The sequence below is a fragment of the Gastrolobium bilobum genome, unplaced genomic scaffold (assembly GCF_033153095.1).
Source record: "Gastrolobium bilobum isolate Gb01-03AN ecotype WA unplaced genomic scaffold, APGP_CSIRO_Gbil_v1 utg10651, whole genome shotgun sequence".
Taxonomy (NCBI): domain Eukaryota; kingdom Viridiplantae; phylum Streptophyta; class Magnoliopsida; order Fabales; family Fabaceae; genus Gastrolobium; species Gastrolobium bilobum.
This window is the reverse complement of record NW_026898033.1, coordinates 298,700-324,209: the sequence shown is the minus strand read 5'-3', so window position 1 is coordinate 324,209 and position 25,510 is coordinate 298,700. Positions and strand designations below refer to the sequence as shown.

At 33.1% G+C, this 25,510-nt stretch overlaps 2 protein-coding genes across 2 annotated transcripts; one reads left to right on the top strand and one right to left on the bottom strand.

Annotated features, from left to right (window-relative positions):
- Positions 1–1,720: 1,720 nt before the first annotated feature.
- Positions 1,721–4,398, bottom strand: LOC133312313 (UPF0426 protein At1g28150, chloroplastic). Its single transcript, XM_061513486.1, has 3 exons — positions 4,232–4,398; positions 3,932–4,117; positions 1,721–2,009 (listed from the first exon to the last, which is right to left on the bottom strand). The coding sequence occupies exons 1-3, from the start codon at positions 4,274–4,276 to the stop codon at positions 1,833–1,835; spliced, it is 408 nt and encodes a 135-aa protein (XP_061369470.1). The 5' UTR covers positions 4,277–4,398; the 3' UTR covers positions 1,721–1,832.
- Positions 4,399–17,752: 13,354 nt separating this feature from the next.
- On the top strand, positions 17,753–23,069 carry LOC133312299 (alpha-galactosidase-like). Its single transcript, XM_061513468.1, has 15 exons — positions 17,753–17,946; positions 19,906–19,964; positions 20,065–20,121; positions 20,360–20,394; positions 20,767–20,870; positions 20,960–21,035; positions 21,131–21,189; positions 21,280–21,345; positions 21,472–21,555; positions 21,776–21,840; positions 21,972–22,054; positions 22,162–22,252; positions 22,356–22,405; positions 22,748–22,888; positions 22,977–23,069. The coding sequence occupies exons 1-15, from the start codon at positions 17,753–17,755 to the stop codon at positions 23,067–23,069; spliced, it is 1,257 nt and encodes a 418-aa protein (XP_061369452.1).
- The last annotated feature ends 2,441 nt before the right edge of the window (positions 23,070–25,510 follow it).

Genomic DNA, 25,510 nt, shown 5'->3' with positions numbered 1-25,510 from the left:
CAGCATGTAAATTACCAAAATAGATTGTGGTAGTTCATCTAAATGTTGACTTTTGATTGAAATACATCGGAGACAAGAGTTCCTTTCTACATTTTCTTTTGTTGAGGCTATGACTCCTGTAGTGATTTCAGTGTGACACATGTCATTCATTAGTTAAGCTTTAAGAATAGTACTACTTGTCTACATATTACTTCACATCTATATAATTCTATCATTTGATTATAGCCAAGTCTTAAATTTTTGTACCGTCACTTTGAATTTTCCATTTTACTTTTAGAGCCCCTTTGTTTGCACTTTTGAAAAAAAAGTAATTTTTATCTCTTTTTTATTTTAGAAGTCCTTTTTACAAAAGTTAAAGTTATTTATATTTTTATAAAAATATTTAGATTTTGAAAAAAATATTTAACTTTTGACTTTTGCTTTTTTTAGAAGTTAAAATTTTTAGCTTCAGAAAAAAAATAAGTTTTTGACTTTTTTTGTGACTTCTGCTTTTTTTAAAAGCAGACATCCAAACCAACTAAAAATGAAAAGTGCTTTTTTTTTTAAAAAGGCAACTTCTGGAGAAAAAAAACCATCCAAACAGGCCATTAGTGTGAGTTGACTTACACCGAAGTATTGTTCACCAAGCATTATTCTTTTCAACCGGTAACATATAAGTGGCATGTGCTGATAATTGCCATATGTTGAGATCCTTGAGGAGATGGGCATAAAGACATTCTTCAAACATGCTTTGCAAATAAGGAAACCTTACTTGCACATTAAGGCTACGTTCCACACACTGTACAAAAGTGGTTTAGGTAAAATACTAATGTCTTAACAAAAACTTAACCAAACAATTGTTTAATACCTTAAATTGGGTTACACATTCCTTGAAACCAAACCAAGAACTTATACAATTACAGATCTAGTGAGGTAGTTTGAAATGCATTTATTAAGAATTATTTATTATACAGAAACTTATTCAGCACAACTATACTTGTGTTTGAATTTTTGTGTCGGCCATAATTGACTTCAACCGGGTCCCTTTAGTATTGAGAAATTGTGTGTATATCACTACTCTATAATTTTTAAAAATGGTGACCTCGTGCACAGATTTCTGCATGATACAAAATACACCTTGTGCAGAAAGCCTGTGTCTGTGACTACAATACATGATTAGACAACTTTACCGTTATATCAAGACTCAGCCATGGTACAAAAAGAATTAGAAAGGTATATAGCAGGTTAACAAAATGGTGCCCAGATAGCAATATTGATTAGTAGGGATGACAAACCCTGCCCGTGCCCACCATAAGCCCGTCAAAAAGCGGGCTTGCCCGCCCCGTCCAGCCTGTGAAAGTGGGCAAGAAAACTCAGCCTGCTCCGTCCCATTTGAGCGGGTGGGGCAGACTGCTCGCCAAGTCCGTAAAATTTTACACTAAAAAAAGAAAAAAAATTAAAAAATTCAGCCCGAGCGGCAGGTTTGAAAAACTCAGCCCGTCCCGTTCCATTTGGAAGGCAGGACGGGCTGAGCCCGTTTTGCGATCTCTATTGATTAGCTTCTTTTGTCTTTGATTTCCAAAATAAAATGTTTGCGGATATAATCTAGCTGGCAGTAGCAATAGACACAAACTTCTTGATACCAAGCCAAGCAAGTTATTAAACCGAAACGGATGTTGAAATCTATCATCTTTAAGGGGAAGAAAAGAAAGGACCAGAGCTATGCTGTATGCCACATCCGTAAAAAGAAGATTATAATTTATAACCAATTGAACCAATTTTTATTGCACTGTCGGCATGCTGATCATATGTAAGTTTCTTAAACTTGTACACAGAATAAACAATTGCATGTGTTATTCAATCTCAATCTCTTGTGGAGCTGCCTCAGTTGTTGACCCTTCTGCATCGGTTTCTTCTTCACTAATACCAGCAGCTTCCACAGTCCTCGTAACCCATTCTTTGAGGGGCTCCTCATTCAAATCAAGCCTTAAAATACCCGCAAACATCCCTCCCAAGAATGCCACTGGTTCCTGCAGAAATGGTGAAAGTTGGGAAAAACAATATCATTATCAAATTTTCAATGCCAACCAATGGACACCCTTGTAGGCATAACAGAATGCTTTTCAGCTTATAAGTATTGTGAAAAACGTCAATTAAGCTACATCTCAGGAGTCAGGGGATAGTAAGTTAGCTAGCCATCAAGTTAAGAATATTGGTAGGCATTTAACAAACTAACATGGTTTCAAGTTAGCAACACAAAAACAATTTTATTTATTTATTTATGATAAAAAGAGAGTAAAATGTTATGCTAAGCCATGAACTAAGCAGGAGCTCTTTGCTTTCTCGACAAATTGCATTTCAGCCCAGTCATAAAATTTACTCAAGCACAGGCGACAAGTCAATGGAGGCATCGCATACATATTGCAATATTAAAAATAACTAACATAATTTACAAAAAAAAAAAAAATAACTAACATAATAGCTAGTTTAGATGTGAGTGATTATTAAGAAGGCACAAGATTTTCATTTAGCACCTTAACATTGAGCACTGAAAAGCCTTTGCCCTCTACTTATGGACATATATCAAAAGAAAGAAGAACTACATTTAAAGATCACATGTATTGATGAAAGATATAGATAATTAATAGGTAAAAGAAGCAGTTTCACTGATGACAAATTTGACAAATACGCTCTTCTAAAATAAGTTATGGTTCTGTATGATTTAAGACCCTGCATGTTTTTCTATGGCAGCTTGTCTATGTATGATTGACATATGTTTCATTATCCAGTAAGCTCATGATTGAATTATCAATCTCGAATTTAATTAAGCACCATAAACGAAAAATTAATTTTGCATCAATTTCAGTATTTCCATGATTAAAAATCAGAAAACGGGATAATCATTGAGAAATAGCCGTAAAAAGCTTCATCCCGATGTGAAGATATTTCGATCAAATTTAACTACCATATGTAGCAGTAGTATAGAGAATTTTATTTGACTGATAATTTGATATCATGTTTTCAGTAGATTAGTCCAAACTTGTTTTAAAATTTTACTTGATATATCTCCCATTTGCAATTGGGATAAAGGTGATGTGGATGTTGAATATATTTCCAACTATTTCCCAGCCCAAAACAAAAGTCTGATTGGGATTAAGCTTCTTTGGAGGTTCTTGCATTCAATAGGCAAGAGCTGTAAAGAACCTTGGAACCACTCCGAAAGCTAGCTCAAAAGGTGAGAGTGTCCAAGGCCTTATAAAGGCCACATTAGTTGGCTCATACAACCAATGTGGGACTATATATCTCAACACGCCCTCTCACGCAAGAGCCCCTTGGGGCTTGAACCGTGGAATTGCACAGGCCCAATTTTTGGTTTACCTCTTGGGAGGCGGTAAGGATCGAACTTGTGACTTTGTAGTCAAAAAAGCTCTGATACCATGTAAAGAACCTTGGGATACACCACTCCGAAAGCTAGCTCAAAGGATGGGAGTGTCCAAGGCCTTATAAACTCCACATTAGTTGCTCATACAACCAATGTGGGACTATATATCTCAACAAGAGCATCTAGTTTCCCTGGTTTGTAAGCTACAATTTGAGGCTTCAACAAGAGATAAGATAGTACAATGCAAGCATAGCTTCGAACCCCAAACCAATTTATACTCTCATCCTCTATACAGGCACTTGCATCCCCATTTCTTAAGAGAAAAAAAGTATCTCAAAGACGCAGCTCAAATGAAATGAACAAGTCAGATAACAGATTCGCTTTCCGGAAAATACAAGTCTTAATTCCACGTTGTTATGGAATTCGCTCTACGACAAGGTTCAAAATATGCAGCCAGGGACAATCACCATTTTAATTAAATTCCTTATTATCAGTAAATATTCAAGAAATAGAAGATTGATTTCTGCAGAGCTCACCCACTTATAATCAAAGAGTTGATAAAAATAATACCTTTAGAGCTTCTTTGATGATGGGGTCTTCTGCAGGATTAAAGAACAATGCTGTAACCCCATTTCCATTCTGAATTCCATGGGAATTATTGTTAGCACTAAAACCCATGTTTCTGCACATTCCTCCTACCCTTCGCCCCCGTGAACGTGATGATGATAATAACCTAGCTTCTTGCTTCAATTTCCCCTGTCAATTAAATAGATATGTAATTAGAGGGAAAATGAAGAATTGAGAAGAAACAAGTTAAAAAAATAAAAAATAAAAAAATAGAGGAGGATTGATAGAGGAATAATAACAGACCCAAGTACATGAGAGTGGCAGAGGAGAATTAAGGAGGAGAGACATAGCCAAGGTAGCTGTGTTGGAACTTGCAACGATAACAGCCAGAGAGGGTGGGGATTCACTCTATGTTCTCCACTAAATAGTCAAAAATTTTACAGTCAAGTAGAAATTGACTATTGTATTTTGTCTTCCCGATCCCAAAGCTTTTGGCTCTGTTTGATTACTGATTTTTAAATAGTTTTTTAGTTTTTAGAAAAAAAAAACTTGTTTGGCAAGACATCTTTTCTAAAAAAGTTTTAAAAATTGTAACTAATTTTTTTTGCTTTTAGAATCAAATTTAGAGAACATGTATGAGTTATTTTTGTTTTATGTTTTGGTTTTTAATTTTTAAAACAAAAAAATATAGAAAATAATTGTTTCTATAGTTATTCTCCAAAATAATTTTAAAAACAAAAAAATCACAACACAATCAAGCAGGCCTATATTTTTTTAGAATTTCTGTCTGTTTTACCTTTTTCATTTTTATTCATTTTTTTTAATATTATCGATAAGTTTATTTGAGACGGACAAAATCACATGAAAATAAAATTTTGAGTAAATATTTTTTTTTTGTCCTCGGCAAATTTCATGACGTCCGCTTTAGTCTCTAACAAATAAAAAGACTATTCATGATTTTTAAGAAATTTAAAATGAACCTATTTAATTGAAATTGTGGTCCGTCATAAATTCTAAAAAGACCCACATTAATCCCTCAAAAAGATTAAAATGGGTTCACTTTGAATTTCTTAGAGACCACGAATAGCCTTTTTATTTGCTAGAGATTAAAACAGGCATCATAAAATTTGCTGAAGATCGAAAAAGGTATTTACTCTTAAATTTTCTAACTTAAAACAATTCTTTAATCATTCCAGAACAAGTAAAAATGTACTCAGACAAAAGAAAAATGAAAATCAATTTTTTTAAAATATAATCTATCCTATTAAGTATTAACTATTAATCCTTATCTTCAAATATATAACGTGCTTAGTGATTTAGTCTTTCAGATTTACTATTTGAGGTAAGTGTTTAATGTTTGTCATTTAAAACGATGGTCCTTTTAAATAAATGTAGTGTAATTTTTAAATTACAAAATTTTTCGTTCACTTTCTCTCTCCCATAACTTGTTCTTTTATCTCTTTTAAAAGGATATAAGTGTGTCTCTTTTTAAAGGACACACACTTTTCCCTTGAGGTAATTAACATTCTGAAAAAAAGAACAAAATTGATCTAATCAACGATGTGAACCTTGTGATAGCAATATTCTGTCATTGTATAGGATAAATTTTTGGTATCACTTTGTACTTAAGTGGGTACAACATTTTTTCACTTTTGAAATTTTTTTTAAAACTTTAAAAAAAAAAAATTCTCGCCAAATTACACTTTATTCCAAAAGTAAAAAAATATTGTACCCACTTGCGTATAACAATGGTATCAAAGATTTATCCCATTATATAATCTCTTGATCCAAAAGATAGGAAATGACATTAACCATGTCATTTGTAAGGAAAACAATTGCAATAGACCTTTTAATATTTCTCCCAAAGGTTTCATCCCATTAACTTGGCACAGTACCCTAATCACTACCTCTTTACCCTTTCAGCTCCAATTTGAGCTTTCATTCTACCAAGTTGAACTGGGCCAAAGATTTTATTTAGGCCAACTGAGGTTGCCTTCACATGGCCAACACCCAATAAGTAGAGTTCGGCTTGGACACATCCATAATCCACCTTATTATTCACCGCCAAATTTTGCAGGCTCTCAAAGAACATTAGCTAAAAGGAAGTATATGTTAGGTAGGCAATTTTTCAAAAGATTAAATAATATATTCGATATGTGAGATTTTTGAAATCCTGCATGAATTAATATAAAATGTTATTAATAATCATACGCATATTTTGTTGAATGAGTCCCTCGCATTTCATAATGGAACAATTTAAGGAGGTGGAGTATTTAATGTGGTTGTTGGAGCTTTTAAAATCAGTGATGGAGCATTTTGTTGGGAGATTACTTCCTCTAATGGTATTATATGATATTATTGCTGGATTAATGGTTAAAGACATTATTTTATATTAGAATTGATATAGATTAATGGTGAAAGATTATATTTTGCTATTAGGATTGATATCACATTGGGATTACTAATGGCATATTTATTAATTTGTACATTTAGTTGCGGTGAAAATAGTAATAAGGGTGGTAAAAAAACAGTAAATGAGAGAGGCAAATAAGTCATTAAAAAATCCGATTAAATAGGAAACTTGAAAGAATATACAAAGGGCTTTCAGATTTTGGTATAAATTAGTAATTTATACTTATAATTATTAAATTTTTCATAAGGATCTTGATCTCACTTGTGGACGTAACTTAATTTAAGATAAACAACGTAAATTATACTCAACTGTATTTATTGTATATCTTGTTAATTATTAATTTTCAGTATCTGAAATAGATAAATTATTCTTAACGTATTTAACATTAAATTATTTTGTTTATGTAGCATTTAATAAAAGCTAGAAAGAATAATATGCAAGGCACTAGACATGGATTTTGTCCTTGTTGAGAAAAAGGATCAACATAAACACTGCAACCAGACACAGGTATTCTGTTGATATAAATGGAAAACCTCAACTGGAACTGAGCGGTCAAAACAGTCAACACATATCACCACGTGGACACCTTGCAGCATTTCACAAACCCAGGTGTCCCACTTAGGTTCAACCCTATTTGGCTTATATAACCGGTGGACACTCCATTCAGAAAAATAAATTCATGTCTGCACATTTAATATTTAGTGACAGAATTCGGAAGCAGCATCTTTAAAAAAAAAATTTAATATAACTTTTACGTGAAGGAGTTGACTTATTAGTATAGGAACTTTTTCCATCAAAACTAATCTACCCTAATTTGTCATAAGCAGCCAAATGATTTTGCAGACAAATACTTTGCAATCCCAGACTAAGAATGTCGAAAAAGAAAGAAAAATATATAGAGTGAATAGCAATTCTAGACAAATAAAAACATAAACCAGTGTTTACCAAAAAAAAAAAAAACATAAACTAGTAAATCAAATAAACAGAAGAGAAGGTGAGAAGAAAGGGGAAAGTCTCTATGAGGTTGTAGTTGAGATTGAGATCAGTGTCTCCTATTGTCACGTCTCAATCAATTGAATTCACGTAAGAGAGAGAGGGGTAGCATGTGGAGAGGTTGTTGCAAACTCTAATTTTTTTTTTAAGATTTTTTTTTCAAATATTCATGTCTGTCATTCATCATGGGAGAGAAAATGAGTGATTTTTTTTAATTTAAATTTGAAATAAAAAAATATTTTTTTGTGTCTATCTCTCTATTAAAATACATAACTTTATGTCATTTTAAAATGAGAAATACTTATATATATATATATGGATCAGGATCATTTTATACTAGTGTAAGTTACACTCTTAATCTTATCCGTTAACTCTACTTATATCTAAGGGCTCAAATTTTTTAGTAATGTGAGTCATTGGATACAAGTGGATCAATGATCAAGATTGAGTGTAAGACTTCTAACTCTTACACCTGTGGAAGAATATTTGTCCCTATCTATATATATATATATATATATATACATATACTCATCAACGTAGATGAAACTAATCCTTTCAAGGTTTGGAACGAGAAGAAATTTAGCATTGATCCCAAAGTGTTTTTCATAAGAATCAAATCCATAACTTCATTAATCACCGGAGCTCGACCCTTAGCAATATTACTGTCAGTAAATGACGATACAAAGATCAATGAATTTCAGTATTATGAGGTGTCGTCGTGTTGCCACTTGGCTAAGGGGTGAGACTGTCGGATATTTTGCATCTATACATTCAATTTATATAAGATGAATGGCAAAGGTGGGGACTGGATTCTCTCACGTGAAAAGTAGTCATGTGATTTGATCACAATCACTCATTTAAAAATTATATATATTTTTTTCTCTTATCTCATCATCAATGAATAGTTATGAATTATGATCAAATCATATGACCACTTTTTTACATAAGAGAATCCACTCCGTGAAGGGTGAGGCTATCGGATATGATAACGACGGCTAACCTGTCAGCAACTTTAGATCCTTTGCTTTCATTAACTTTACATTCCTTCGAATCAGATAAAGGAAAAGGTGACTCATCTTGTTCTCTGAGTATTTGTCAACCGAAAAAGATAGATTTCATTAATTTTGTGCGCATTTGGTGCAGCTCTCGTTTCCCCCCTTTTTTAACCAACTTACGAATTTGTCTAGTGGTAATGGGGATTGATAATTCCGCTCCCTGCGCACGTTAGTCAACACGGCGCACAACTTGCATCCCCCAAACTCGAAACTCTGTTCCTCTTTTTCCTTACACGCGGCACCCGATCCTCACGTGAACGTCGGTGCGGCGTCTTTCCCGAAGCCCGCGGAGAGACCGCCGTAGCTCTAACGTCTTCTCCGATGCCGCTACCGTCGTCGAAGTTGAGGGCGTAGCTGAGTGGATCGTAGCGGAAGGAGCCGTGCTTGACGTAGGAAACGCCGCGAGTCCTGTTGTTGAAGCGCTGTATGAAGGTCTTCCACTTTGGGCCCGCCTCGATCTCCGACCGCTCCCGCACCTTCTTGCACCCTCGGGCCCACCACCGTTCCTGTTCTCCGGCGATTAAACCCGTTCCCACCACGACGGCGACGTTTCGGATGGGAAGCACGGCATCGAGAAACAGATGCAGCTTCTCTTGGCAAACATGATCTCTTGCATGTCGTCATCGACTTCGTCGGTGGCTGTCGCCGGCAACGTTGACATCTTCGCCAGAGAAATTGGGAAGAGGAGAAAGGAGAGTTAGGGTTTGGTTTTCCCTCTCTTCTCTCTCCCCTTTGGCTATGGCTTTTGGGTTTGGCACCGAAGTAGAAGAAGCACACGGAGGAACCAAACTAATGGGCTTGTTTGTGGAATAGTCACTTCCTATAATGTAAAATATTAAAGACTCATCTCTTACAGTCTTGAGTTTTACATTTTCAAGTTGATCACGATCACAAGTAGAAAGTGATATCATCTAAGCATGGGAAAATAGAACTCTAATGTTGTAGGGAAGTTGTTAGGTTATGTTGTAGAAATAGAGATCGTGAGACTTACAGGTTTCATAATCTCTATCTCTACAACATAACCTATTAACTTTCCTGTGACATTATTCTTCTTTTTCCCAATGGCATACAAGGGACTTTGTAATATCCATCTTTTTTTTGGGGATATATCATTGTTATCCTTGACGGAATCAATTATGTTAGAGCTCAGAATATACATATTACGATGAGGTTAGTTTTTTTATAGGAAATTTTTTATATTCACAAAAATTTAAACTCAAAACCTTATTTAAGCCTAATTAAGCATGCAATATACATCCTTCAAACTGGCTCTAAAGAATGTGTTAGAAAATATAATACAAAATTATTAAATATCCATCACTTAGTAACTTAGGCTTTTAAGTTAAATTGATTATTGTTAGGTATGACTCATACTTCGCATTCAAATGAAGACTCTTGTTATGGTTTTTTAAATCCTATTTCTTGTAAACCGAGTGACTTGTAACAAATGACGGTGAGATAAATATAGTACAGACAGGCTGGACATAACCTACATTAGGTGAAATAGGGTAGATTACTGTGTGATTTTCTCTCTCCCTTTCTCTTTTCATTTTAGGTTTGTCTGTGTGGTGCCATTTTCGATTTCTAACAATTATATTTCCCTTGTCACACAAATAATCACTTTTGCACCTTCCAATATTTGGTATTCCCTCTCATGCCTGGAGAATTATATCATTCACGTCACATATTTTGAAATGGTTTTTATCTGTATAGTATACATTTAATTAGCACCATTTTGAAGGAATAAATCAAAATAAATTAAAAAAGGACCTCCTCTACTTTTATTCACGTACGTATTGCAACCCTCTCCCTCTCTTTGCGCAGCTTTGCACTTTGTAGGCTAAAACCACTATTATATACTTTGTATAAACTGATTTACTTACCCAAAGCTCTGATTCGTCTCATACCAATTAATGTCTCTATCTCGATTTACAGAATCAACTAACTAATTCTCGTGCACATTCACATCATCTTAATCAGTGTCCAGCATCCTGATTTTCAGTTCATGCGATGTGGACTGTTATTTGTGGAGAATCAAATCACTATATATCAAACCTTAATCTTTAAAAAATGTCAATTAATTGAGTAATTGCAAGCTCATTACATAAGCTCCTCACTGTATGAGGCATTTACAAATAAAATTACCTATCGCGAAATAGTCATATTATCACATAATCTTATTGGCAAATGCCTCGTACAGTCATGTAAATAAGTAGAAGAATCCGGAGCATGTGACAGCTTGATTATCAAAACCGTAAATAGCCAAATTGATGTAGATGTCTAGCTACCAAACTCCAATTTATTTGCTTTCCTAAATTCACATGAAGTTCATCACCCTTATTAATTATACATATCTAGTTAGAGATTTCAAAATAAGTCAAATTTAATAGGTCTTTAACCAAATAGTGTAACAAAAATTTTGGTTTGAATAATGGCCCGGCTTGGTGTTTATCCTTTTTAAGTTTACTAAAGTTTATTTTAAAAAAAATATTTTATTTTAAGTAAGAGATAGGTTGAAACATTTTAATAAAAAGTCAAGGGAATAATTTTAAATTAATATTTTTAGACTCAGATTCTCTCTATATAATTGATATCATTTGGTGAAATATACAAATATGTTGTCGTATATACATAAAGTTTGAAGTATGGCACCTTTAGTCATCACTGTTCCCCCGCACTCCGGATTAGTCCCATAGCCGGTTCAAAGAGTCGAAGCTCGTGGGAATACCGGAAGAAGCCAACTCGTCTCAAAGAGATAATTAGGATTGGGTAACTCAAAAAAAAAAAAAAAAAATTTGAAGTATGGCAATGTTTATTATTAGTGAAAACGGAATAGAATGTTTGAGTGGATAAAGATGTAAAGTTGATCAATCAAGCTAAAGTTATGACAAGGTTAAGAACATAATGTCAATAACAATCATTTCTGATTTGATATGTAAAGTTCTCCCATTCCTCATGTTTTAGGAAAGCATATTTAGTACGTACTCTGGTGGCATGGATGTTACTATCTTTCAAAATGAAACACTTGTATTAAGGACAAATCATCCATGGTATTTTTTTTCTCTCTTCAACGCTGACTTAACGACATATATTAACATTAATTTTTATTTTATTTTTGGTAAGTTATTAGTACTGATAATTTATTTTTATTGAATGGATGTATCGAGTAATAAATAGGTGCGACGTGACAGTTAAAATATTTTAGACCCAACACTCTAGCCTCTTGTCTAAGTTTGTCATACAAAATGGACAGTGTTATGCTGTTTTTTAGATAATTCATGAATGCTTATCTTTTTAGTCGATGTGTATCGTTCTCGTTTCGAGTCGGTTTAATTAATATACATATGATATAAACAGAAACAACAAAAGGTTTAACTTACAAAAATACGAGCTAACTTTTTTTTTTCTATTTTAATTCTTACTCGGCGAAGACGAAAATCGAACAGGATAACCTTTGTAATTCGGACAACTGGAAATTTTTCAATCCCACTCTCAAGAGTTCCTGATAGACAGTTTATACAACATATTACGGGTGTTCGCGATTTGGATTGGATCGATTTTGGAAGCAAAAATCATCCGATCCAATCACTTCGGTTTGTTCATGTAATCATCCATTCGGTTTGGATTATTTTTTCAAATCCGATCCGATCCAATCCAATTTTCGGTTTGGATTGGATCGGTTTTCGGTTTTTTGAAAATCCTAAAATTTGTTTCATGATTATTGTGCAAATAACATCTTTTGTATATATTGATTTGTAAATTTATTTATTTTTTGAAATACAAAAGCATCAATAGATGATAATGTAGGTTTTTGTTTTTGAAATATTATTGATGAGATGTGACTAGGTTTTTTTTCTTGGCTTTAGTTGATAGGTTAATAGATATTGGGTTTAGAAATTTTTGAGTTATAATTAGGAAAAGGCCCAAGAAAGTAGAAGGGAAGTAATATATTGGATCAGTTTGGATTGGATCGGTTTCCATCAACCCATCCGAAATCCGATCCAGTCCAATTAAAATTTGCGATTTTTTTTCGGTTTTCCGTTTTTCGGTTTTTTGGATCGGTCACCGCGGTTTGAATCGGTTTGGATCGGTTGATGAACACCCCTACAACATATCAATTCAGAAATACCAGGCATCCAAATATAATCATATACCCATTCATGGACGCATGCATAACATGGCTCCGAGCCACTATATCTAACAACATGCAATCCAGAACGTAAACATATCTGAATACTACATCATCATATAACGTGCCTGAATATCCAAATGTACATGCATCAAACTGACAACATGTACAAAACATATACAAGCTATATACAAAATAAAGGATCCAACATCATGATCCACAAAATACTGAAATACTAAATGAAAGTACTGTACTCCAAAATAGAAGTAGCCTACAGCTACTCAAAATCCAAATCCGTCCAAAATCCTCAGCCTCGGGTCGCATCCCTGACTAGTGAGGGCTCACCGGGAATCTGGGCACCTGAAATGATGTCCCCAACGAGGGGTGAGATAACAAATCTCAATAAGCTCTAGGTTTATAGAGAATTCTCCATACCCCTGGCTCACTCTTGCATGAAAGTCAGATACAGAGTATACAAATGCATTTATAACAAATATCATAACATAACAAAGCATATTTATATCATATCATATCAGAGGCGTGCGCCGTCATTCCCAAGGGAGGACCACAAGCGGAAATCAATGCACGTGTTCCCAAGGGAGGACCCCAAGCAGAACCAGAACATGTCAGAGGTGTACATCGTCAATCTCAGGGAAATCCCAAGAAGACATCAGTGTACCATACATCAATACAGAAATTATATCAGAACAAGTTATATCATGTTATCAAATAACTCTATATGAATGCATCTATACAGAGTATCAAAATAACAGTCATAAAGTCCAACCATAGTTCACTAACCATGGTGGAGCACTCAAGCAGGAAAAGACTCCTTAAACATAGAGCTTAGCTCTTGAAGCTTTTCAAGTTCGCTTACTTGTGGCACAAGTTACTTATACCGCTTTAACAGGATTCAGACCTTTTTCAGTCCCTAGACACACCTAGAGAAAGAATCCAAAATACAAATCAATAAAATGCTATCATGCCTAGATTTTTCATAAGGCATACATTTTATCGCTTATTTTTATTTCTTTACATTTTTGCCAATCCTATGCCAATACACAAGTCTAGACCATTTTATACTCGTTAGCATTCTTTAATTTAATCAAATGTTCACTAGAGCATTTTCCACATAATTCATGCCATTTTCTTTAAAAGGTCGTGGACCTACACTTAGGAAATCAAGATCTTTTTCCATAATTTCACTTCATAATCTTATTAATTTCATGTATTGAAAACTCAATACCTTAACAAAATAAAACATAATCTAATCATCCTTAATTTATCCTATAAGTAGGGGTGTTCGCGGTCTGGATTGGATCAGTTTTGGAAGCAAAAATCATCTGATCCAATCTCTTCGGCTTGATCATATAATCATCCATTCGGTTTGGATTTTTTTTCAAATCCGATCCGATCCAATCCAATTTTTTTCGGTTTGGATTGGATCGGTTTTCGGTTTTCTTAAAATCCTAAAATTTATTTCATGATTATTGTGCAAATAACATCTTTTGTATATATTGTATATATTGGCTTTGTAATTTTATTTTTTTTTTAAATACAAAAGCATTAGTAAACTATAATATAGTTTTTTTTTGGCAATGAGATATGAAGCTCTACAAAAATAAAATTTAGTTGATGAGATATGACTAGATTTTTTCTTGGGTTTTGTTGATGAGTTAATGGGTCTTGGGTTTAGAAACTTTTAGGCTATGATTAGAGAAAGACCCAAGTTGGTAGTGGAGAATTAATATATTGGATCGGTTTGGATTGAATCGATTTTCAGCAACCCATCCAAAACTGATCCAATCCAATTAAATTTTGCGGTTTTTTTTCGGTTTTCAATTTTTCGATTTTCGGTTTATTCGGTTATTGGTTTTTCGGTTCGGTTATCGCGGTTTGAATCGGTTTGGATCGGTTGATGAACACCCCTACCTATAAGGCCGAAATCCATAAAGGAGAGCCAATGGTTTCTTTCTTTTTCATCTATTTTCTTCACTTACAAAATAACTCACATATACCTAAGCCTATATAGGTATATTGTCACAAGGTATTCAACTAATTTTTTTAACATAAACACCCCTCCAAAGCCCGTCATGACCGAACTCATAAGGGCATAATTTCATAAGATTTTTCCCCACTTTTGCATTCTTAGCTAACTCATCAATTTTCCACTTCCTCTAACATATTACTCTTCCCAAAATATACAATAAAATTTTTGCACAACATCCTCCCCATTATCTATGATGGCCGAAACATAAAGGGCATTTCACCATGGGATTTTTTTCCAATTTTATACATGTTCACAAGCTTATTTCACATTCCAATATTTAACACACCAATAATCTATCATCAATTCAATTTTAAACTATATTTATTTTCCACCAACATGCTCATAATTTTTCAAGACTTAAATCACCAAAATAAAACTATAGATATAGAGGTCCCTTACTTCTAATCACATGTACAAAGCCTAGAGGGCAACCTCCAAGCAGAGCTCCATCGAAAACTCAACTTTCCACCCTTGATGAATAGTAAAACGAAAAGGGGAAAGAGAAGAGCTTCTCACACATGCAAAATTAGCTCAAACTAAGTGGTGGGATGGATTCATTGGGTGGATTACTATCGATTTCATGTAATGGACTTTGTGTTTTGGTGGATGCTTGAAAGAGAAATCAAGGAAAAACAAAATGAAACCCTAAGCCCCTTCCATGTGAGCAGCTCGGGTTCTTGAGGGAGGAGAGGAGAGAGAACTGATTTGAATAGTGTTCCTTTAAGCCACTTAAGGTTTTAAGCACATGTGGCCTTTTTACCCGGTTATTTTTCTATCGCGTATTTTAACTTAAACTGACCCGGAACTAACTTAAAGCTACAAACATATTTTTATTTTTCTGAACTCATTTACATTAATTTTTATTTTCTAAGGAACCATATTCATAATTCACAGTATGGTTTCTGCACCGTTTTTGACAAAATGTACTGTGAATCACTAACTGTACTTCGTTTACTTACGGAACTTAAAACTTATGAACTTATCATTATTGGGCCTATTTTGACTTGTTTGGCATATATTGGACTTTCTTATTCTTATTTCATTAATTATTTGCTTCTGGACTCTACCGGTTACTTAAACAGCAGTACAAAATACCCGGTAGAAACACTATTCACGATATTTTCACGGAAAGTGCCAGACTATACAATTTTTCGTTCTGAACTCATATTTGGCGTCGGAATTATCAAATTATGTCTCAACAATCATTTTGCTTATATAAGCTCTACCGGTTAATTCACAAGACTGCAAATTCCTCGACATAACGCACTGTTCATAACCTAGTCATGATTACAATCAAAATACTCAAAATCACTCACTGAATCTAACTTTGACATTTAAATCCTTAAATTAAACCTCTAATTAAGATTTACCATTAAGGGTCATTATACAATGCCTCAGTTTGAACTCTAAACACAAGAAGGCATGGTCGAAGTCTACATAAAACGCGCAACAACACTTGCCTCAGGTTTGCGGAATGTCATCAATGATCAAAAGGAAAAACTTGCACGTAAAGACCAAGTCTTAGGCTTAGAAGGCACCATACCATAACAAATTAACGTCACAACCGCTGAATAACTTTGAATTGAAGTTGCTTAAAAAATGATTTTATAGGGCATAACGTTAAGTCGTTAACACAGCCATGACGTCCCTGCTTGCGGAATTGAACAAGCCATGATGTTTATGTATCTTCATAGGAATAAATAGAACGCGTTTTTGCCAACAGCTGTCCAACATTATGACTAGATAAGACATACAAGTGTTCGATTTAACATAGAAGTAGAAATGTAGAATGAAGAACACTTGCCACGAGATAAGACATATATATACAACAATTGAATGAGGTTGGATTCTGACAAATGTTCTTCGTTCTACTTTTCTGTTATCTATTCGACCCCACTCTTTTTCTTAGGCTCCGCAAATGTGTCATTATCCATTAAAAAATAAATAAATTAAAAAAATTTGATGTCTACTTTATGACAACCTAATCCATGAGCATGTAGACATCCTAACTAATATTCTTAATTTTTACCACAATCTTCACTGTTAACGATTATTATAACTTTTTACTTCTCTGTGCCTCTAATATATAAGCGAGTTAATTCCATCCTCCTTCAACGTTACATGTCAAATGACAAGCCAGTGATCAACCCAATCAGGTTAATGCTTCCAGCTTCAAATGGGTGAGGCCAACTTATAACTGTAGAAAGATATGCACAAAGATTAAGAATATTATGAAATAGCTTCAATTACCTCTCTCTCTCTCTCTCTCTCTCTCTCTCTCTCTCTCTCTCTCTCTCTGTGTGTGTGTATCTTTGCCAACATATCACATACCATAAATCAGTACAAAGTGGCAATTTAAATGCTCCAAAACAAAATTTCAACTTCAAATTTTTGCCTTTCTTTATGAGATGTATTGGATATAAATGTTACACTACAAGACAAAGTTATGAGGCATCTACTTAGGAAAGATGCACACTAGGTCCCCGTTGAATAAACAATTGAAGCAAATTACAGTTTGGTAAATTAAAAGTTTTACCTTATATACCCACACACACATTCATATGGTAAATAATAATTTATGCTTAACTTCTTAATAGTAAAACTTTGTGTCAAAACTATATCTTCCCAATATAAAATCTCTTAAAGGTATCCTAATTATTTAAAATATAATGTTATAGAAAATGCATCTGCGTCGTCTAGCCAATAAATTAAGCATTCCTTGACTTAATTCAACAAGTAAAACAATTTTCGATCATACGTTGCCTAAATTTCGGTTGTATGATGGCAAAATAACATTCAAGTTAAAATTCTTTTGTTTCAAAAAACCAAAAGAGAAAGAAAAAGATAGCCACGGAATGATCTTTCGGTTTGAGGATAGGCATTATTGTTATGTCATCCACTGGACAAGCTAGTCCATTTGGACACAACCACACCTCACTTCCACTTTCTCTATAATAAATTGCCAAACATACTCTTCGTTTCTTCACACACCGTTCCACCCTACTTTTTGCTTAATTACTACATCAATAGCCACCACTTCCCAAGTTATCTTCTTCTTCTTCTTATTATACCCTGTTCTATTTCACCTTGCGCATTGGCCATCAACATCTCTTTAATTAATAACCATCTTCGATTCAAAAACACATTGACATACATTTACATTTATATTTTTATATTACCATATATGGCCATGCAAGGTTGGAGCTGCAGGTTAGCCATGGCAATTGTTCTTGCATCATGCATCCTTTTGCTCTTGAATGCAAATGCTTCATCCGCTGCTCGCTTATTAGCCAACAAAACCAGAGAAGATTCCATGTCCACGGAGAAGGTTAGGAGATACATGCTTGAAAATGGACTCGCCCAGACACCTCCCATGGGGTAAGCCTCTTTACCAACTTCTTTTCCTTCATCTCTATCTTTTCCTTTTTTTGAGATCTAGCTTTTTATGTTGTATACATCCATCTTTATTTTGGCATTTAACACAAGACCAAATTGGTTTAATAAGAAACTAATTTAAGGTGAATTATCATTTGATTGCTGTTTGAACATAAATATTACTGCAATATATAAGTTTTTAGATTACATAAGTCGCACACCTTCTCTTAGATTAGTGTTAATTATACTAACTTTTTTTTTTTTTTTTTTTTTATGTATACCTATATATCTCCCTTTATTGAGGATATAAATGCGTAACTAAAATGACGTGTGTAAGAGGACGTTATTGCTAAAAATATTATTGTTATTCAAATGCTTTAGATACAAGGAAAGCTAAGGGATTCAGGAGGCTTGAAATGGTGGCACGTCCTCCCACTGAATTCAATATGAAGTCTCTCGACTCTCAAGTGTTCCCATCTATTTCTGGATTTCCTGTTTTTTTTTCAACGAAACTTTTTTAAAAGTTTTTCTCCTCCCTCATTTTATTTCTTTTCATCCAAACAAAAGGAATAAAATTAGGTGCATATTCAATAGAGTAATAACAATAATACAAAACTTACATACACATTTGTATGTAACTGAATGAATAATACTATTTTTCTAGATGGCGCACAGTGGGCAGATATGTACTATGTTGCACACTAATACGTGACACGGGATACGATATTTCGACACATTAATTTTAAAAAATGTAAGATTTTGACCTATTAGGACACGTTTTGATATTAAATAATATTTTTAATTTATGTAGTATATATTATATTTAATATTCAATAGTTTAATAAAAAAACGAAACTAAACTTATAATATCCATCAATTTTGCAAAGATACATAAGATATTCAAAATATTTATATTAAACTCAATAAAATGGTAACCGTAATCCAATGAAACTAATAGTTTGAACTAAAAACGCAACGCAATACAACATTTGATCCCTTTTTTGAATCTCTGCAACACATGTTGGAGTGTCGGAGAGTGTCATAAAGTGTCGGACACAATACATCAAAGTTTTTGAAGTGTCCATATCACATATTTCTCTAAGGTAGTGTTTGGTTGAAGGTTTATTTTGGGATTGATGGGAAAGTGTAAATGGATATTGGAAAATACCACGTTTGGTTCAGGTTTTTTCAAAAAATACCAAGCAAATAGGATAGATGGGAAAATGACTTTTGTGTTGATTTTTGGATGGAATTCACTGTTACAGAATACCACTTGAGATGTGGTATTTTGAGATAACTGGGAAAGTGAAAAAACAGGTGCAAAGTTTCTCCCGAACATAAATTTTGCATATTTAAATAAATTTCCCTGGTAATATTTGGGTCAACCAAACAACTTTTTTTACATTTTCCTACCAAACTCACTTTCCAACCATTTCCCTATCAATTACATTTCCCTAGTAAAAGAAAAATTTCTCCCGAACCAAACACTACCTAAGTATCTTTCACCTATTTGATATCATTTTCCTAATTAAGCCACCCAGCCAGAAATATATTTAAATCTTCTATTCACTTCATGTTTCAGTTTTGCAACTCTCAGAAAATTTTGAAACAATGATTTAGTCTTTTTTCTCTATTTACTTCAATACAAATAATTATCATGTACTTATCCACCGATTTATTGATTAATGCGGTCAAGTTGGGCAAGACCATCAGGGCGGCAAAGATTTCCTATCAAGTTTTTAATATAACTGCATGACTCAAATTTAATCCCTTATCAGTTATCCACGTTTAGGTATCACTAATTGATATCTTAAAAAAAAAAAAAATTATCGGGTATCAAAACAAGGAGTCTATGTTGAAAGTGGGTTATGTGTCTAGATAGATCAAATAAAAATTTTCAACTAGTTTTCACTTAAATTCATGAAAGTATATAAATGATAATATATGAATGCTGATCATCAGGTGGAACAGCTGGAATCACTTTCGCTGCGACGTTAATGAAAGCATGGTTCGAGAAACAGGTAACTTCATTATGTGAGCTTGAAATTCACCAATATGTGTACTTCAAATATCAGACATAGTAATAGCGAATATTTATGTTATCTTTCTTCATTATTACAGCTGATGCTATGATATCGACGGGACTTGCTGCTATGGGGTATCAATATGTTAATTTAGGTAGACTGCTACTTCTATTATGAGTATTATTACTATTATTTAATTTGAAGCTGTTTACAATATACAGAGTTTTACACTACCAATGAAATACATAATATTATCCATTTTAAAAACTATTACAAGCTTCAAAGTCAAAGTATATTACATTGATAGTTAATCACATTGTGTGTGTATGTTCACTATATATTTTACTTATAAGGAAGCAATTTTAATATCTATTGTTCTGTATGTTTTTTAGATGACTGTTGGGCCGAACTTAATCGAGACAATGAGGTATGTCTCCATAATTTGTATATGCTTTATTGATCTCTTGTGGTACATTAATTAATAGTCTTAGTTACATGACTACTGACAGGAAAAAACCAAAAAAAAAAAAAAAAAAAAAAAAAAAAAAAAAAGTTTTGCAAATGTACAAAAGAACAAGAAAGATAAAGTGAAAATAATAAATTAATCACATTTCAGCTGTCTTATGATTCTCACCTCTACATATACTCTACATATAGCAATCAGTTTATCCTATATATTTTATATAATGTATATATTCCTTTCTTTATTTATTTAAAATTAAATGCAAGTTAATTAATTTAAACTGTATAGATTATAGTATCCATTTAGATAGCTCTGACAAATTAAAAATGATCTCAGGGAAATATGGTTCCCAACTCTGCATCATTTCCTTCCGGAATTAAGGCTCTAGCTGATTATGTTCACAGCAAAGGGTTAAAGTTTGGGATCTATTCTGATGCTGGGTATCAACCATTAACCTTATGCTTTGAATGTTTAGCATGCATGTCTATGATTATTCAAGCATTTCTGATCACTTAGAATTTCTCTGCAGAACTCAAACATGCAGTAAACGTATGCCTGGATCACTGGGACATGAAGAACAAGATGCAAAAACATTTGCTTCCTGGGTATGATGCCATTCATTTGAAAGTCATTTTGCATTTCTATCAACTTACATATCCTATATAATGTTAACTAATATCTTATTCAAATGTTACTTTAGGAAGTTGACTATTTGAAGTATGATAATTGTCAAAATAATGATATAAGCGTCAGAGAAAGGTATTTATTGCCTTCAAATGCAAATAAGTAAATATATATATATCTACATGCTTATAAAAAAACAGGAATTCATACAGTTTATAGAAACAGGTACCCACCAATGAGTGAAGCATTATTAAACTCTGGAAGGCCAATCTTCTTCTCCATGTGTGAATGGTGAGTCGAATTCGTGATGATGTTTCTTATAAAGAAAGAAAGTAAACTTAGTATTTCATTTAGTTTATACCTCTATAAGTTGGGAGACACAGCATAATTTATGATTCCTTGCTTTCTCAAACATAGGGGACTGGAAGACCCAGGAACTTGGGCCAAAGATGTGGGAAATAGTTGGAGAACAACAGATGACATTGAGGATAGCTGGAATAGGTGAGCACGAATGTATTTCACATTCATACTTTACTGACAGATATTTGTTTAAGAATTGTTCGTCTTGGATAAACATTTAAACAAGATAATTGAACTAAAGTATCAACTATCAAGAATTCATTTTCATGTATTTGCATTATTTAGTTTCTTTTCTTCATTTTCCTCATGGGGAACTACTTTTAAGTACATTATGGGGGACTAATTTTACTCTCCCTCCCAGTATGACTTCCATAGCAGATTCAAATGACAAATGGGCATCTTATGCTGGACCTGGAGGATGGAATGGTAAATATTGACATCACTAGTTATGTAGTTAATTTTTATGTATACCATTGAACTTCAGAATATTGTAATTACATCAATCTCAAAGTTGGACCTTAGATCTTGATATATGCCATTGCTTTTTGGCGTAATAGATCCTGACATGCTCGAAGTTGGAAATGGAGGTATGACCACAGAAGAATATCGTGCCCATTTCAGCATATGGGCATTAGCTAAGGTACAATGAAACAAATTTTAGATAATAGGTGTTGAGACATTACCTTATAACATCCTTTCAGGAAAATGTAGTTGGCTGTTTAACTATATTGCCTTGTGTATAAATAGGCTCCTTTATTGGTTGGTTGTGATATTCGAGCAATGGATGACTCCACATATGAACTGATAAGCAACCAGGAAGTTATTGCTGTAAACCAAGGCATGAACAGAAATAAAAACACTGCTGACTTTCTTAAAAGACAAGAATTGATTTCTTCAATAGAAAATGCTATAAAACTCATAACCTTCTTGTGGTATTGCAGACAAACTAGGAGTTCAAGGAAAGAAGGTGAAAAGTAACAGCGATTTGGAGGTAATTTCCTTTTTTCTTTTCTTGTCTGCGTCTGTTCTTAATTCAGTAAAACTGGAGATAAGGTTCTCACCATCTTCTCTTAAAATGCTACTTTATGCTTTCATATATCACTATAAAACTGTAATACCACTGCTACGAAACTATTTTTGAATGCATTTATCCTATCTAATCACATACAAATAAAGCAAACACAAACAAATGTACCCCTCAAGTCAAAATATCATTGGTAGGCAATTGTATCTATAGACATATATATATATATATATATATATATATACATAAGCAGAATGAATGTCAAATTTCTCAAACACAGCTTCTTAATATAGATAGGTAATGTGGCAGGTATGGGCAGGTCCTCTTAGTGATAACAAGGCAGCAGTGATCTTATGGAATAGAAGTTCATCAAATGCAACAGTGACTGCATCCTGGTCTGACATAGGCCTAGAACCGGGAACTATAGTTGATGCAAGAGATTTATGGGCGGTGAGATACTTAGTTTCATTTATTCTGTTCTTTACTATGGAGATACCTATATATATATGGTTTTGATTATGTATAATGAATTCTGCAGCATTCAACACAAGAATCGGTTTCAGGAGAAATCTCTGCTGAATTAGATTCACATGCTTGTAAGATGTATGTCCTGACTCCCACAAGCTTTTAATTTAAAGTGGCAGAGAAGTAGATGAACAAGAAAAGCCAGGGTTCAATTTATTATGAGAACTGTATTGGTAACTATACATATACATTATACATATACATTATTTATAACAGGGAACAATAATTAAACATATGCTAGATTCTATATCAGAATAAAAGCGACGTATCATAATAAATGTATGGGAAATAGAAGTATCATGTTATAGAAAAATAACATCCGAATTAAACCGACATGGATTAAAAAAAAAAAAAAAAACACCTGAAACCTAACAAGTTATTAATATATTGAGTGGCCGTTATTGTTTTTTTTTTTTTTTTTTTTTTTATCGAAAATTTGAGATTTTACTAATGTTTATCAACGAACATCATATTGAATATGATTATCTTATATAATACATTATCTTATACAATATCATATCAAATGCTAGAAAATATTAAAATTTATTAGATCTTATATAATTAGGCGTTATACTATCAGATTTTTTATAAAAGGGAACAATAATTAAACATATGCTGGATTCTATATCAGAATAAAAAGGACATATCATAATAAATGTATGGGAAATAGAAGTATTATGTTATAAGAAAATGGCTATAACATCCGAATTAAACCGACATGGATTAAAAAAAAAAGAAAAAAGAAAAGAAAAAAGAACACCTAAAACCTAACAAATTATTAATATATTGAGTGGCCGTTATTGTTTTTTTATCGAAAATTTGAGATTTTACTAATGTTTATCAACGAACATCATATCGAAAAAAAAAAGGGCTCCATTTCTAAATTGTGCTTGAAATACATGAGATGGTGACAGCCAGGGTGCAATGTGATTTCTTATAGAATTTAATTAATGTTGTACAACTCTCACAGTTACAGTTGTATCGTTAGTTTTGCTTAGATCTCAAATAACAAGGGTTCACTTAGATCTAAAATCAATTTGCAAAAGGGCAAGTTCAACCTCTAAAATAAAAAAATAAAATAAAAGGATTTATACTTACGATTGGTATCAAGCAAAGACAGACACCTCTGATTCAAGGGCTCCTTGGGTTGCCACTTCCCAATGATGGACAAAATAAGAGGTGGGGATAGGGTTTGAGATGCTGATGTTAAGCAAGCTCTAAGGTTGAAACAAACCATTTTGGCAGTTTCATTTTTGAAAATTATTTGTTACTTCATTTCGAGCTGATATAGCAACGGTACAGGCGTACAGCTCCCATTGCCATCTTTATTATTATTATTTTTCTTTTGGTAGGGATTCTCTCTACAATTTAGTATTTAAAATTTTTAAAATTATTTTAAATAATTGTATCTAATATTCAAAAAAATACACACATAAAAATGTTAGTGACTTTATTTTTTTTCTTTTCTCTTCACGTGGGTTAACATGGACACTACATAATTTTTTGAGAGTGTATTTTGATAAACATTAAATATTTAATATTTTTTTTGTAAAAATCTAGCAAAGGAGTATTTCATAACTATGTATTTTAAATATTTGAACTTTAATTTTAAAAAAATAAATAAATATATTATTCCAAAAAAAAAAACTAAATTTTAGCACCACTAGGGTTAGCCTAGTGGTGTGGGGTGTGTGTGTTAAGAGTGTGTGTAGTGTAGGGTGTTGTGTTCAATTCCTTGTAACCTCCAAAAAAAAAAAAAACTAAATTTTACCTTATTTTATCATTTAAGTAAAAAGAGAAAGATGTTAAATGGTATGAATTAAGTACTTATTCGTCATACTATTCAAAACTTTTGTTTTTCTTTTCTTTTCAATCATGATTAATTATGAAACATCCGTAGTAATTTTTGTACAAAAGTTTTCTTACCAAGTACTAAGTAGCATGAATTGTTGTCCCCTTCCAAAAAAAAAAGAAAAAAGAAAATACCCCGTTATATCACAAATAGATGAAATTCATCATAATTTCTGTCTGTATGACGTTATGATATTCTCAATTTTTGATATGATGTACAAGGTCTGATAGTACAAGTTTATACTATATATTATGACATTATCAATTGTTTGGTGCGATCATCGTATAATATAAGCTTATACATCAAACTCCCTTAATACATCAAAATAATGTATAATTTTATCATGTCTATGGGGTGGGATTAGACCTGATAAAGAATTAAAGTATTAGATTAATCCCTTCCCATTTTTATTTCCCCATTATAACCCTTCAATTCCACCGCGAAACAACAACATCCCCAAATGTTTCTTGTTACTGTCTTTTGCCGGCGAGTAGTCTTGGAGAACTCTGTCGGAAGTTATCAAATTCAAACCCTAGATGGCGATGTCATTGCTGGCGACCCCAAAACTGTTCCTTCGGGGCACTTCCATATGTGTGGTGGGCCCTCTATTCTGCTACGAATTCAAATCGACAATGCGCGTAGATCCAGGTTCAGGTATTATACAAACACCACTAACCAACCCTAGCATCTCATAG